Source organism: Strix uralensis, chromosome 2, assembly GCF_047716275.1.
Source record: "Strix uralensis isolate ZFMK-TIS-50842 chromosome 2, bStrUra1, whole genome shotgun sequence".
Classification (NCBI taxonomy): domain Eukaryota; kingdom Metazoa; phylum Chordata; class Aves; order Strigiformes; family Strigidae; genus Strix; species Strix uralensis.
This window is the reverse complement of record NC_133973.1, coordinates 35491292-35508046: the sequence shown is the minus strand read 5'-3', so window position 1 is coordinate 35508046 and position 16755 is coordinate 35491292. Positions and strand designations below refer to the sequence as shown.

The 16755-nt window shown below is 37.8% G+C and overlaps 1 protein-coding gene across 4 annotated transcripts in view; it reads left to right on the top strand.

Moving 5' to 3' along the window:
* HLCS (holocarboxylase synthetase) overlaps positions 1 to 16754 on the top strand; it is a 126533-nt gene extending 109779 nt beyond the window's left edge. For all 4 annotated transcript variants that reach the window (XM_074858316.1, XM_074858317.1, XM_074858319.1 and 1 more), the window contains 5 exons: positions 3548 to 3615; positions 4607 to 4767; positions 7848 to 7962; positions 11631 to 11844; positions 12356 to 16754. In XM_074858316.1, coding sequence (XP_074714417.1) covers positions 3548 to 3615; positions 4607 to 4767; positions 7848 to 7962; positions 11631 to 11844; positions 12356 to 12524 — 727 coding nt within the window. In that variant the 3' untranslated portion in view covers positions 12525 to 16754. The remainder of the gene's footprint in view (positions 1 to 3547; positions 3616 to 4606; positions 4768 to 7847; positions 7963 to 11630; positions 11845 to 12355) is intronic.
* Position 16755: the final 1 nt, after the last annotated feature.

Below are 16755 nucleotides of genomic sequence, written 5' to 3'. Positions count from 1 at the left end.
GATGTTGTTCTTGGTGGCTTCTCCCCTGATCGTGGTCCACCAGCTCTCAATCAGTGTACTGCCTGTTTTACAGAAGAGCTCTGTATCTTTGAGCTCCTTCAGGTACTCACGTTCTCATAAAAACAGGCTTCCGGGTAGGGGAGAGCAACCCAGATCAGTGCTGGCAGCAAGGAGTCTGCAGCATGGACTCAAGAGTTACCTGTTCTGCTTGGCCAGCACGCCCTCTGGCAGGCTGTTCAGCACACAGAGCTTGGAACCACACACAGCATCATGTAGTTGAGGACTATGAAAAGGAGATGGAGGAGAGTTTAGGAAAAATATTAGTAGGCACGCTGCTCACTTCCGAATTGGACAGAATGGACAGAAACAGTAGATAGAAAGTAGTAAAGCAAGCGTTCAGGGCACCTTTTTGTCCAAAATAATACAAGAAACTGGTCAAAAGGTGTGTTCCTTTCCATTTGACTAAAAATTGATTTTTTTTTTTTTATGTTGCTTTTATAATACTCTATAAACAAGCTATTTGAGAGTGAGATTTTCAGACAAGGAACTTGAAGTGAAGGGAGAAATCTGTTCATAACTTACCCTCTTGTGCCCAGGTATTTTAACATCTGGAATGTAATGCTGCCTGTTGTAATACCTCTGCAATACTGTAACACAGCAGGATGCATTAATGAGAGTTTCAATCTTAAACCCACAACATCAATGAAATTTATAGTTGTCAGGCCATTAACATTATTCAAACATAGTTTTTGTGGTTTCAATTCCCATTTTATGTTCACGTAGGAAGAAAAGTCATTGTGTTGACTAGCCATGAAGACAGAGTCCTTCTTAGACTTGAAATTTCTATAAAACAATTAAGTATTTTTTATTATTCTTGACAGCATTCATAGTATGCACTTCAGGGCAGGGGGAGGGTATTTGTATAAAAAATTGTGCTAGAATCTCTCTCTTAATATTTCAGCTGGTTTAATATTCTTGAATACCAAAAGTGCCTTGCTCACGTTTTGGAAAATACCACAAAAATGTTCAAAGCAGAAAAGAAAAATTTACATAAAATTCTAGTATCATCTTCTATGATCGTGTAGGTGGCATCTGATATTCTTCCTGATGAGTAAATATGTCTTCAGATGTTTCATGTTTCCCTACTCTTGTATCTCAGTGTGGTCTTTTGACTTAATATGTAGAGCAAGTTAGTTAAAGGGCATGAAAAAGAACAGAGAATTTCTTGAAGGAAGAAATTTCATGGGGAAAATGTGGTGAGCACTGTGATTAAGTCACTCTGCAGAAAAATGAAATCGTTAAATCTGCAACTGATTAAGTTGAAAGAAAAGAAGGGAAGTCAATATGTAAAAAAGTGCACGTACAGTTATTCTTTCTGGTAGGGAAAATCCAAGTTGTTTCTCCCAGAAAAAAACTAACAAGCACACACAATTTACAAAGCTCCGAAGTTTGGGGGGGCAGTTGTGTGGGGTTATTTATTATCATAGGCTTCATGGTAATTCCAGCACAATCTCAGGAAGCAGTAAAAATAAATCTATCTGTCTCTTGCTGTATCAGTCTGGGTATTAACAACTTCCCCATGTTGTGTCCATTAAAGAATTTCTTCATGACCCTTAAAAGTACAAACTCAGTCTCTGCATTTAATATGTTGTTACCTGCTGCCAAGCCTCTAATAGCTACATTCATATGTTCTGTTAATCATATCTCTTTGTTCTAGAAGCCTGTGTTTTGGATTCATAATTAACTTTTTTCCTGCTCTGATTATTTTCCTCCCATCAAGGCAGCACATGACTTTTTTTTTTTTTTCCTATTTAAAAACAAATATGTGAATGGAGAAGTAACAAAAATCAGTGTATTTCGACAAAGCCTGTAATCTCTTTCTAACTGTGCTTCCAAATTTAAATTAGATTTTCATGTTGCAAAACCATGAACTTGGTGGTGTAACTGAAATCATGCTGTTCCCAGAAGACAGGGCTGAAGCCTCATGAGCTATGGAGGGTTTTCCCCTAGGTCCCAGCATAAGAAGAGGTATATTTTTAATGTTTAAGGTTGCTGGTAGATAAGCGAGCCTGATTCATGTGTAATCCATAGGGTCTAAAGGAAAGAATTACCGAGCTGTATTTCACATGAACTGGAAGGGGACTGGCAAAGAGATCTTCTGGCTATTGCTCTTCGATAATGTCTCACTGATTCAGGAGTAATGTAGGAAAACATTGTGGAGCCTGTTACAGCTTCTGTCAGTTTGGGTTCAAATATTTCTAATTAGCAAATACATTTGTGGTTCAGACTTTGCTTGGGCCCTCCAATAACCTCCCATTTTGACCATTATGAAAGCAAGTCAGCCATTTGAAAGATATTCTGAAACCTTGGGAATCCTACTTCCATTTTGCTACCACTAGAGCTCCAAGAGTTACTGAAGCCCAGCTTTTCAGTCTGTGAAGCAGGAGGGATGAGAGTTCCTTTGCTTGTCACCTGCCTAAAGGCATGTGTCTGTGGGTGATGGGGGGGACATTTTTGCTTGCAGCTGGTCCTTGCTGCCTGTGGATACTTGCTTGATTGTAGAACTTGAAACGCCTTCCATACGTATCTGAAATTCAGAGGAAATAATTTTGAACCGTGCTTTTTGCTGATTTGGACTGCATTTATCTCCAAGACAAGATTGCTTTTATATGAATGAACAACTTGATATTTGTGCCCATGTTAGAAGCAAATTTGTAGGCTATATATCACTTTCTGGGTTTACCTTGCTGGCAACATCTTGAATATCTGTTTTATCTGTTAAAGAACTCTTCCTGAATATGTGAAATGGAGGAGGATTGTAGTACAGTTCAGATCTGTTTTAAAGTAGCTTGAACGAAGTTCTCAAAGTAGGGTTTTTTCTTCTTTCTTTACATCTAGCATTGACTCATTTGGTGGTGTTAAAGTGCACTTTCTACTTATCCCCAGAGGAAAGTTAGTATTCTTTTAAGTGAAACTATTCTAAAAGCAGAACACAAGCCTAAAATAAGCCAGTGTTCTCTAGAGTTCTCAGAAGGTGTAGATTTATTTACTGTAGTTAAATCATAATTAGTTCTCAGGGGATAGTGTATCTTTTAAACTGCTTTATTGCCACCATATTGGTTTTCTAAATAATCAGAAACTGCTGCTCTTATATTCTGTAGTATGAACAAAAATTTGCTGTAAGTAGAAACAAATGTGTAGAATTGCTAGTTGTCACTTACTGAAGATAGTGACACGCAAAAAGTAAGCACTTCAAGAAAATGTGAAGAAATGCAAAACGTATGTTATCAGAAGGCACCTTAAATGAACTATGACTATAACTTTTTCCAGTGTAATAGATATAGTAATGTTTTACATTATCATTTTTCAGTTAATCTTTTTTTAATATTCTAATGCTTTCTGGTCAAGAATAAATGTTAACTGAAAATGGATAAATGGTAGTGCAATGTTAATGTAAAATATTACCTGATATTTAAGCCTAGATTTTCATGAATGTAGCCCAGTGTTCCAGCTGATAAGCATGGGGTTTTTTTTTCCTAATTGGCAGGTTAATGTTCGAGTTGCCTGAGGAGATGGGTTTAATAGCAATTGCTGTTCGACAAACACAAGGGAAAGGTGAGTAAGTTTCCTTCTAGTGCTAATAAATGTGTATTAAACATATGAAACAGGACATTCTAATGTCACCTAGCTGCCTTAAAGAAACATTATGAGTATTGTTTATAATACAATCTGTAGAATAATTGTGTCCTCTTCTCCTCCTGCTTGAACTGTGGATTTAAACTCAAAACCTAAGTTAATAGAGACCAAAATAAACATTTTCAGGATGTTTGGTGGCTTTTGCAGAAATGATTTAGAGGTCTTCTAGTTTCTGCCAAAAAGTCTCCCCAGTCATGGAAACTGCCATCACTACATGTAGTGTAATACAAGTCAGACTTCCAAATCAGAACTTCTTTTTGACTGAACTGGAACAAGGCTGGGTCTTGACTTGCTCTGAGATAGAGGTTTCTTGAGTCTGCAAGACGTGCCTGAACTGTCATGTGGACTTTCACAATCTTTTACAGATAAGTATAAGCAAGTTCTGTGTCTTTCCCAGGAAGGTGCTAGCGCTGATTTAAAAGCCACATTCATTTCATTAGTAGAACACTAATAAGCTCTTCTGAGCACAGATCTACATGAAGATGATTACCTGGCTTTCAGCACAGATCTAGCTTGTGTCAAGTTGATTCACAGTGTGGATGAATTTTAGATGCACACAGACCATTTTCACAAATACTTCTTCACTTAAACAAAGTAAGATTTTTTGAACTGTGTATGTTACCAGATACCAGGAAAATCCTGAAAGCAAGTCATTTAGGACATTCTAGGAAATTGAGAAGCAGCATGCCCATTGAACAACCCGCTGTTTTTTTTAAAGAAAAAACTTTGCACTTAAACCATTTTTCTTTCAACATTAGTTTAGAAACTCCATTACAGGACTTATAGTGGATTCTTGGATGGACACTATTGAACCTTTTTCTTTTGTAGTTGTCCACATTAACAAACTGATCTTTTTTATAAATATTTTTTTCTTGAGCTGAAGTTAAGTTTTTTTTCTCTCCCTCCCCAGGTCGTGGTGGAAATGTTTGGCTCAGTCCTGTTGGCTGTGCACTATCCACTTTACATATCGCCATTCCTCTACATTCCAACCTAGGCCAGAGAATTCCTTTTATTCAACACCTGGTGTCCTTGGCAGTGGTAGAGTCAGTTAGATCAATACCGGGATATGAGGTATGTCGTTCTAATTTATCTCAAAATTCCTGTTTCCATTTTCACTAAATTCAGATTTTAACTATGTCTTCTATGTGTAGAATGACTGAATGCATAATATAGTTCTTCAGCACTAATATAGTGGTAAACCTAGCCTTCATACGTGCTTGATTATTTATATGTTTTAAGAAGTCTACTATACATATGATGAATACTGTCTTTTACTGAGCTGATTAAGTATACTACACTCATTTCACTCATAATCTTATGAAATTTAAGACTCAGTCTTTGGCAGTAAAGAAAACGTCAATTTTGTTTGTCTAACAATTGAGTTAATTTGTTTTGATTTTGAAGGAGTTAGAGAAGAGGGAGGAGGGAAAAATGAATAAAATTGACAAATCCTTTTCTGCTTTTTTTGTTGGTGCTGTTTCAGTGGTCACTTTATCCCTTTTAAAGGATTTTTCCAACCCTTGTTTAAGGTTGAAAACTGATTTCTAAAGCAAGAACTTAGGAGTATTGCTCTCAAGAGGGAATCAAGTGTCCTGTCATCAGTATTAAAATGAAGAACCAGTCTTCTTCATCACCTCATATATCTCCTTTTTAATGTTACCATTTCCTAATATTTGCTAACTATAAAACTTTGGTATTTTACAGAAGTAGTTAACTAAAGCATATGTTTCCTATATTACAGAAAATCAATGACTTATACACATTTACACATGAACTTTATTATAGTGGCACCCAGTAGCTTTGCTGTAGTTTAGGGTCTGTCAGCCTTTCTATTAAAACCTTCTAACTTCAGTGCTTCATAACTTGACTATAAAACCAAAATGCTTCAGGCTAAAATTTGCAATATAAAATATTTGGCTAGAGTGAATAATTTAACCATTTAAAATAGGAGGGACAAGAGTTAGTTTTATAAAATATGAGTCAGACTGGGAAAGGAGTTAATTTATGAATGGAGGTGGTTTTGCTTCTGTATGCCTACCCTGGTATACTGTTGCATTTTTTATTTTATTCCATTCAAGAAGAAAAAGGTGACTGAAGTACTAAATATGAATATAAAAATAGCATGTATCAATAATACATGTATTGTACATAGCACACGTACAATACATAGCTTGCTATGACCAAGACAAAGCTACTGAATCTCTTTGATAGTACATCCACCCTAGACAGTGGGTGAAGCAAACATTAAGGGTCTGGACTCAAATACATTAAAGCAAGGAAGTTCAAAGATTTATCGTAAACTCATTGCTTTAATTTCCCCTTCAGACTTCGGTAACATAGGGCTTTGCTTTATGTCAGATGAACATCTGTGCCATGCAAACTGCAGTAGCTGCAAACAATGGGCTAATCTATAGATGAGGTTTAATTCTCTCCTCCAAATTTCCATACCGCTGTGGGTGTATGTCAGAATCTTAATAATACTTTAGCACACTTTGCCCATTTCAGGATTTCCATTCAAAATCTGATATGCCTGTGTCTCAGTTTATCAACCAGTCATTATTTTTAGGGTTGTCACAAATGTTGACTATGCTAAGGAGGCAGCAACTGAGGCCTTTGTTCTGGGTCCTCACAGAGAAAATCTGACCACTCAATTGGAAGTTTTACTGTCAGATATTAGTGCTGCAAATGCAAATGGGCCTTATGTCAAGAGAATGCTTTGCTTTCCCATTCTAAGAACAGCAGACATCTCTCCCTAGTAAGATAAGATAAGAACCTGCTCCATTTCCAGCATATTACATGACACCCATCATTTCTTTGACACAGGGATAGTTGTGCAGTACCTTGTTAACTCCATTTTGTGGCAAAGTCTCTGCTGTGTAATTTACATCATGAGAATACCCAGTTGACTTGGTTGTTCTTCATGCTTGCTGTCACTTCAGTTGCAGAGCTAGTGTTTGGTGTCTTACAGGTGTATGTTTTCCTTAAGTAAGATCTACTGAATAGCTCTTGGGAAGATCTCAACACTGATAATACTGTTTAACTGTGTTATACTTCGCATGTCTCAGGAGTCTTCTATAAATCTTTTCCCAGTGTGAAGAGTCAAGTTGTTTTCCGTAATGAATATGAATTGGTGATACTGTCTCTTAGAATGCTTTGATAGCAAAATCAGGTAGTATTTCCTGTCACTGTACGTGTAATGGACTCCTCTCTGGCCTTTAAATCTGTCAGGAAAGTAGACATGGACCCAGGTGCAGTTTTCACACATCCTGTAAAGGGATTTCATAATCTACAATAGGAGGGAATGCGACTCTTGTAGTCCTGGAGCACCTCCCATAATTTGCCTCTGGGGATAGAGTCATATGCAGTTTTTCAAACTGCAGGAAGCACATTTGCTTTCTTTTTGTGTTTAAGTAGCCAGTGCAAAGTTCAGTTCAGTTCTGTGGTTTCAACAAAAACTTCTCTATTGCGCTGGAATGGTGTCACACAGCACAGTTTGTGTTTCCAACTCCATGGTGTTGCTTGAGCGTAGCTGCCGAAAACGTGAATATATTTAGGACATTACTGAAGTATTTACATAGTTGTGAACTGGAATTTCTCCTGTCTGCTAAATTTCCTTTCTGAAATTCAAGATGTCATTGTCTCCTTGTCTGGTTTCTGCAAGGATTCTCAAATACAGTGTTGATGTTACTGTGGGCTTACCCTGATTGTTTATCAGTAGTGAGCCACAGTGGCTGCCACCGTTTGTATCTTTCTTGGATAGATCCTTTACATCTTTAATAGGCACTCATGAATGAAGGAAATTAATTCTATGAAACCTCACAATTTTGATACTGAAAATCTCTAGTATCTTTAGTCCTCCATTTGGTTGCTCTAAGCCTTTATTATCTGCCATAATTTTTTTTTTAATATACACTTTTCTTTGATAGCTGCCAACCTCCTTAGTAAATCATGTAATCATGTTACTATGACTTTTTCAGTAACATTTGTGGAGCACTCAAATAGGTTCTCATTATGAAGAGAGGTTGACAGTATCACATTTGGTATGGCAAAGCGGTACAGAAAATATAGAATATGGAGTAAGGAATAAGCATGTTCTTATAATCAGTATTGAAGAGCAAAGTATTTCTAAATGTATGTTTTTGTTTCTTTAGGGTATTGATCTGCGAGTAAAATGGCCAAATGATATTTACTACAGTGATCTTATGAAGCTTGGTGGAGTTCTGGTAACCTCTACACTTATTGAAACAACATTTCATATACTTATTGGTAAATGTCTATTTTCAAGCTTTTCTATAGTGGTTTTTTTCTGAAGAAATTTGTTATTAATGTCTTTATGAGTTCAAATGATAAGGACAAAAACAAATAATGACATCAGGCATTAGGAAATAAAGCACAATGTTAAATCAAAAGGAAGCACGAGAAGTAAATGTTTTCATTCTTCTTAATAATTCCATGTGCTTGACAAGGAAAATGTAAATGCAAGCATCTGGGCTGATGTAGTGGAGTTCAAAGAAAGAGCATTATAGGGGAGAGGGAAAATGTCCTCCTTGGTCTATTGCAGAACTAGAATATACTGAAAAATGTATCCATTTTTTTCAATTTCCTTTTTTTTTTTTTTTTCAGCATTACAAATAGTTAAATAAAGAACATGCCTTTTAAATCAGGAGAAAAAGAGCTAAATACACATAGTAATGTTTTAATTTCTCCTTTTATCCTTCTAAAATATACACATAACTTGTTTCTGTTGATACCTTTATAGAAACTGGAATATTGGTGTTGAAGCAGCAGTGAAGTAATGATTTGATTAATTGATACTTTCTTTAGTTCTCTCAGAAAGTAAAATTTGCAAAGTAGTTGGGAAGGCTGGGTCAGAGAGCAAAGAGTGACAATCTGTTCATTGTGAAGACAAACAGTACCTGGAAAACTGGTTCCATAAAGGTAGCACAGTCAATCTGAAAAAGACTGTACATGTATTTTCCAGCAAGTCCCAGTGCTGTAACAGGGAAAGACATTTAGGTGCACAAATAAGTATAAGGTGTTTTTATCATTTCAGGTCTGATAATCATCCTGCTATTTGTTAAGGGAAATTCTTCCCTTAACCAGCAGCAGCACAGATCTGTCAGACATGCTTAGAAACCTTCCAGCAAAGCTCTAGGTTCTGGTTCCAAAAATAATTATCTTTGATATGTCTAAAACTCTAAATGAAAGTTCCTTAGCAAGTCTGAAATGTTAAAGATGATGATGATAATATTTGGTTTATATTTTAATGTAGCACAGTAGATAAGTGAAGTATCTTGCAAATAGGTCCTGCAAATTTTAAGGCGCAAACAAGCAAAACAATTGAAGTAGTCATCACCTCCTTCTGTAAAACACGCCCAGCCATTGAATTTTCTGTTCAATTGTTATATCCTCATTTTGTAAATAATCTACATGTACAGAATGGAAGTTGCACTGAGACACTTAAAAAGTCTCTCTGTGTCACATCAGCATTGACTGCTTCCATATGTTTTTGCAGAGCCTGTTCTGGTTAACACAAGAAAAGTTAACACAAAAAAATGGCTCAAAAATAGTTCATCTTATCAGATATCTCTTTGGACATTACATATTTGGTTTGGACCTTGTGTTTCTTACCCTAAACACCAAAACATTCAAATTCAAATGGAAACTTCCTGTATGCCTTCTCTCTGAGGTCTGTCAGAGTCATCTTGGTGGTGATAGGTCTGAGGTGTATACAAAGATGTACGTTTCATCAACTTTCTTTCACCTGGAAGCTTCTGAGACTTAAACTTACTTGCCACATACTAGTCAAAGGATTTTTTCCATCATTCAGTGATGTATGTCACTGAGAGTAGTAGGGGTGACTCATGATATTTAACTTCTCGTATTAGTAGAAGCAATGAAATCAAACTTCCACAACAGGAAAGGTAAGCCAGATGCATCGTCCCCTTTCTACAGTCATGCAGATTCCTTACCTAGACCTCACTGTTTACATGGCACTCATGAAGAGTATCCCATATATGGGGGTAATGATCAAAATCAAAGATTATCTACCTGGCTTCACTGCTCTGAGAAGTAATTCAGAAGAATACGGCAAAAGACAAACCTGCCTTTTCACCTGTACCACATGCTCAAGGCCTCACAGGTGACAAAGTTCATGAACATACTTTCAAACATGTTTTAAAAAAATTTTTTTTTTTTTTCTTTTTAAAGAACTTAATTGTTGCGAGACTTTTGGAAGGAGAGTTCTGCAGAAGAGTATGCTTCATTAATGTAAGGGCCAGACTCAGAACAGACGTAGGTAGCCAAACACAAGTGGAATGCAAGGGAGAGCCAATGTGCTTGACCTCCAAGAGCTCCATCTGCCTCTGTGTGCAGCTAAGGCATGTCCGAACAGTGCACAGATGCCGAAGCCAGGGCTCGCTCTAGAACTGGAAGATGTATTAGCCACGTCAGCACACTGCAAGATCAGTGCATAAATGTTTATTTTTCACTCTTCTTATGTGGGCAATGCAGAGATGCCCTCAGAGACCTGAGCACCTGATATTTTTCAAATTAGCTGGCTACATTTTTGCCAATACTTTTATCCCCAGGTGCTTCTGCCTCAGCTGAGCTTGTCATCTCAGTATGTCTCTTGTATCTGTGGCAGTTTTTGGACTGCACAGTAGCGATCTCCATACAAACAAGCCTGGACATCCTGAGCCTGCAGGTGAACTCCAAGGCCCTATTATGCACCCTGACAGGACCAATCACACCTTAACAGCCACAGTCACTCTCTCTTCACTTGTGCTGTATTTGAGTTAAAACAGCTGAGTTGGGATTTACTGGCATGGCACATTATATTTTCCAGTTAATTTTCCTTTGTTTCTTTCCAATAATACATTTTGCCTCATTTCCATAGGATCAGTGTATCAGTACTTGTATCGCTGTAGCTTTCTTTGCATGCATTCTCTGACTAGTTAAAAGTCAAAAACTCCTTTTCACTGAAGAGATCCTTCTCCTCATAGTTAATACAAATTATTTCCATTTATGAATAGTCTCATTAATAGCAAATTAATGCATCTGGAATAGCAAACAGTGCATCTGGACCTTCTTGCAGATGGCAGTGTATCATGTCTAAACCTGATTGACAGACAGGGGTTTTATCCCAAATGTCTGAGGAAAGAAAAATCAAAATTATTAGGAGAAAAAAATAAACAGGTAATACAATATATTTCTTTACATCTCTCAAAGCCTGTTTCAGCAGGCTAAAAAAAAGGCCCCAAGAGCCATATTTAAATAAGAAAGGCATTCTGCCAACATTATTCTAGCTGGAGAAATCTCAGCAAGAGACTTGAGGCTTCTAAAGGATATGCTGTGGGAAGATAGATTAAACAAACTGGAGTCTTATGCAGCAAAGTTAAATCTTCTGGGCTTTTCAGAGCTAGCCAAACAAGGCTTATCAGCTGAGTAAAAAGGCTTAATTTTCAGAAAATGCCGTCAGCTAACTGTAGTAAACAGAAAGGTCTCTTAATTAAATTTTAGACTGAAAGGTAAAACTCCCATCTTAGTGTATGGTCGATGATTTACTCTCAATTAGCTAATGACCTGTCAGCTTCCTGAGATTTTAATGTTATTGTAACCAGTGTGCAAGTTACCACTTACATCTTCCTAACCCTCATTGATAGGATGGTGTGTTGTTGAAAGACTGCACTGGATTTGCTTCTACAATTCTGAGGAGTCATTTTAAGGGGAAGGAACAAGTAAAATCTGGACTGAGATTTGTAATTACACAAGTAGAAAGATTTAAAGGTGTAAGAGACTGAAGAAAAACAGCTACTGGAAACATCCTTAGAGATAATTGTATCAGGTAGCTGAATAAAGTACTGACTTTCTGGTGGTAGCCAAGTGTTCATATTTACAGATCCTGTCCTCTTCTTTTGGTTTGTCTTCTTCAGGCTTTGGATTTAATGTGAATAACAGCAACCCCACCATATGCATCAATGATCTCATTACAAAATTTAATAAGGAAGAGGGGACAAAGCTGAAGCCTTTAACTGCAGACTGTCTTATTGCAAGAACTGTGACTGTGCTAGAGAGGCTTATAGATATTTTTCAGGAGAAAGGGCCCAACGGAGTTCTTCCCCGTTACTACAAGTACTGGATACACAGGTAAGTATAAAGTTCATCTCAAACTTTCTTTTAAGAAAATTAGAGAGAACTCATGGATATTTTGTCTTTTCCTACTTTTTCTACTAGATTGACTTCAATACTAGTAACTTAATTAAAATATACTCCCAAGTAGGATGTAATTTTTTAAGGGCAAGTTAAAATAGCACATAGTAAAATCAATGGACTAGCATGAGTTAAAAAATGCTTCTAGGTGTTTGACATGTATCATCTCAAAACAAAGGGAATTGGGAATGATTTGTTTAGCTAGTGATGAAGCTGCTGTACTCATGTCTTTTATTAAAAAAATAGACTGTTTGGATTAACTCCAACTCTGTTAATTCCACAGTAAGAAATTAAAGAAGGTAAAAAATGCCGCTAAAGATGATTCTCTGTAATGAACCAGCGAAGTGGGAAGTAAAAATATCCCGCTAGACATTAGTCCTCTAAGCTATTTTTAATTGTTTGTGCAGCGTCCACCAATTCATTCATAACCATCTGGTTCTCTTTGCAGCGGTAAGCAAGTCCGTCTCCACAGTGAGGAGGGCCCGATCGCATGGATAGTTGGGATAGATGATTATGGATTCCTTCAAGTTCATGAAGAAGGCAAGGGTGTAGAGTCTGTGCACCCAGACGGCAACTCTTTTGACATGCTGAGAAACCTCATAGTCCCAAAGCATTAATAGTCCTCAGAGCTCAGAGTGCAAAGGGAGGCTCTTCAGTGTTTGGCACCAAACAGCTAAACTTGCTTAAAGGTGGGAAGGGTAGTTGATAGCTTGATTTTTATTTTTTTTTCTTCTGATTTTCTGATATATTTGTACTTTGACATGGATAACTTCAAGGTTGCTGAAGGCCTTTATATTCTTTCATATTAACTTTAAAACACATTAGGTTGCCATTCTTTATAAGCATCTGTTCTTTAGAAGGAGCCTGATTGCAAAGGAATACTTGGCAGTGAACAGAACTTTCTCTTCATTTACACTCTCTTTGAGAAGCTGAAGTGGCTAAATATTTCCTTTTTGTGTCTCTGTGTTTTTACACAGAATCACAGAATCGTCTAGGTTGGAAAAGACCTTGACGATCATCTAGTCCAACCATTAACCTAACGGTTTTATTGTACTTTAGCACAGTGCAATACAATATTTACATTTTTACTATGTTCTTTTAAACTAAATTCTGGTTAGTGCATTGTCTTCAGTGGAAACAGCTGGAAGAGCTCATCCTATATTTCTGAATTACTGGGATTACTGCTGTGTTTAAATTTGGGTCTAAGTGTAGAGCCTTGCTGATTTCATTCTCCTCCATGTGGGCCTGTACAACCATTTACCATCCTGTGCTTTGGTCTCAGGTCTGCAACTCTCTCATGGCTGCCTTGAGTTTTAGAAGAGTTTTCCATCAGCACTTAAGAACTGTGGTTGGTCATCCAAATTATTTGTACTCTGCTCTTCTTAGTCAATTGAATCTGAGTAAATCATCTCGTATTTCCTTTGAGTCGTGATCTTCCAAGAGTCTCTAGCCCCCGTAAGAATAGCCCACTGGAGTAGTGTATCACCTCGTTGCAGTCTTCTTATCCAAGTTGTTGTAGAATCCCACGTCAGGAGAGGGAAGTCCTAAGTAGTTTAGAATTTAATAGTAATTCTGTTGTAATAGCAATGAAGTTAAGCAATGAAGTTAATTAGAGAAAATGCCCAGCTCTTAAAATCCCTGCCATAAACAACTACTACAGTAAAAACGACAAAGCGTGCAGTTAGCCCGTGTCCCAATTCTCCTCCATTGTTTCTGTTGTCACCCCCTTTCCCAAAGCAGGGCATCTGGTTTGCCACTAACCATTAAAAGTGAGAGGTTTAACACACGCTGACCTGAAAGCAGCCGCTTTGGGGGCTGGCGGCACAGTGCCAGGTTAGGTGTAACAGCCTGGTCATGATTGGAAAGCATCATGAAACAGGCACGTGGGGGCTTCCGTGTGATGGCAGCTTGTCGGGTTTTTCTCCCGGGCAAGGCAAATTTGCACCGGGAGGCTGGGCCACCACAGCACTTCAAACAGTTCTCTGCAAATGAAAAGTTTGTCATAGGTGCAATGTGGCCAGCTTCATTTCCTCAAGTAGGCAGCACTGCTTATTACATTACCTCGTCCCTACTGAAGGTGGATCAGGCAAATTGGTTTCCACAAAGGACTTCTGTCTACTAGCCAGAAATGGGGTTTTTAGGTTAAAGTTCACCTCATAAACAATCTGAACATGTTAGTAGATTGTTTCAGTTACAAAGCCAAGAACTCTTAAAACAAGGAAACTAGTCTGTAATGGTAATTTAGAGTAATCCTCACATATTAGGGTTTAGGTGGTTTGGCACCAAGTGCTAGAAATTAAGTTGTCCCTATTACATTTAGGATTTTATGCTCCATATCACAGTAGATTTGTCTGTGTGCCTGGTTGTCCGTAGCCTGCTGTTTTCTTTTCCCCCATGAGTCGCATCATATGAAACTGCACATCAATATTTCATAGAACTCTATAGTGGAGTGTAGACAGCTGTTAATTGGCTTAGTTAAGGTGATACACATGAACACCAGTTTTTGCTTTTTCTCACCAGATGCTTTCAAAACTGCTTTGGGCTCTTAATTTTTGGCAACTACCTTTATTGCAGAATCAAATGTTGATGGATATTATAATCAAATGAAACTTGAGTCTCAGTTAATAAAGTTTAAATAAAAATAAGAAACCATTTATATATGCATGTATAAAAAAACGTGTGTGTGCATATGCACACTCACGTCTTCCTTGTACATCTTCACTTCTTTTCTACTTTCTCCTTCAAGCAGCTTACGAGCAACGTGTGCTGCTGCAGGTCAGCTGTGGAAAGCGTAGCTCTGGTACTGTTTTTCCAACCACAGAGTTTTACAAAACTTGAGATCTGTACCTCAAGCTGATATTTGTAGCTAAAACACTCTCTCTGCAGGGTGTGCCTATAGGAAGCACCTTTGATTTCACTCATATTCCGGTTAGACTGATGAGTGCCTGTAGATTTCTTTTAATGACCAGGTCATGCATCAGGTTTTGACTTGAATTGCTTCCTTAAAACATGCTCTCCCTTTGCTAGGGCCAAGTACTGTAAAGGAATGATAACGCATGTTCCTGTGTGAGGGGCAGACTGGACCTGCAGACCTTCACTCAGCTACGTTACCACAGCATCTGAGCAGCAGGCAGATGGAATTTTTAATAGTAAAATGCTGCAACGCTTCCTGGCTGCTATTGTTCCTTTTGGATTTCATCATAGCCTTCTTAATGAAAAGCTTGTTCTGTTCTCACCTTGAGTTGTAAGATTATCCTGAAAAGTTTTGCATTGGAAAGAAACTTAGCGTTGAACTTCCTTTCTGCAAATGAGAACTAACCACGTGTGGGTGTGCCGGAGCGTAGGTGGGGGCCGTGAGAATGTACCAACTTGCCTCTACTTTCTAGGGGCCTGTTCTGTGCGTATAAAACTACCTGTTGTCTTGAGGAAACAGCCTTGAGTTGGGTGAAGCGTTTGTTACAAACCCAACTTTTCCTTCAGAAGAACCAAAGAACAGCGCAAAGAAAATTGCGGTTGTATAGTGAGCAGCTGCGTAAGGTCCTTCTGACTCGCAGGTGGTCCTGCCAAGGCGGCCAGTGACCCTTCCTGTACCACACTCACCTGAGGGCAGATGGGGGGCACAGCTGGTGGTCTTACTCTTTTTATGCCAAACTTGGCACACCCAGAAAGCCACAACAGTTTTGTATGAAAATCATTGTTATTGTTCTTGGTCTAGGAGACAAGCGTGGCATAGAGTGTCTCTGGACATAGGTACAGAGAGAATCAGACAACTCCAGATCCAGAAGTAATGCACTGAAAATGTTTAATTTCATTCAACTGTCCCGATTAGTAAAACACCTCTTTCACTGTGAGGCTGATGTCATATCTTAAACTATTTTCTTGATGAAGTGCTTTCAAAAACATTTATTACGGTGTCCGTATTTCTGTGACTTCATTTTTTTTTCCTCCTGGACTCTGTTATAACATTTCTCATTACACATTGTGAAAATATTTGTGGAGATTGTTTATTGATAGGAAAAATTCTGCCGAGCGGGCCGGGTGTGCTGGCACGTGTCTGTGTTCAGAAAGAGTAGGCGGGTTGTGTCCAGTCAGCACCAATGCTGTTTCCAAAGATTTGAAAAAGTAGTAATGTACTTATCGTTTAAGAGTTCAAGCAGTACATCTCACTTCTAGTAAAAGGTTTTATAAGACTTCAGAGCATTTTTTTAAAATATATCCAACAAATATAATCTACTTCAAGGGCTATTATCTAGAAATAATATTTAAGCATTTAATCCTTTGTGCTGCTGCTTCATCGTACAACATTTTTTTATTTCTTTGCTACAAGACATCAGCAGTCTAAAAATTCACTCTCTGCAACTACATTGGAATATACAGTAGATATATTTAAAGAAAAAAATGAAGTACAGCTTAACATCTGTCATGAAAAACATTTGTGCCACAAAGAGCTGATTCCTGGGGGTAACTAGTTGATAAAAGCATTTGCATGCATAAGTTACTGCCGTGATGCACCGCGCTGATCAGACACCAAAGAAATTAAATCTGGACTGAGGAAAGAACAGAGGTCAGAAAATGCTGGCGTGCCGCAGGCTGCGGTCACGTCACGCACAGCTGGGAAAAAAGAACTGCAGGGAAGAATTGTAAACTGATGTCGTGTTTGAGCATCTTGCATTAGCGCGTTTCATTAGTGATTCTGTGTTATTTTCAGTTCTCTGAGAGTCTTCGTTTAAAATGCAGTGTGGCTAAAATAGAATAAATAAAACAAAAATCCTTGTATTTTATAGTGCATTAACTGTCAAATATAGTACATACTACAATTGAAATAAATTTTCAAATATGCAACATTAT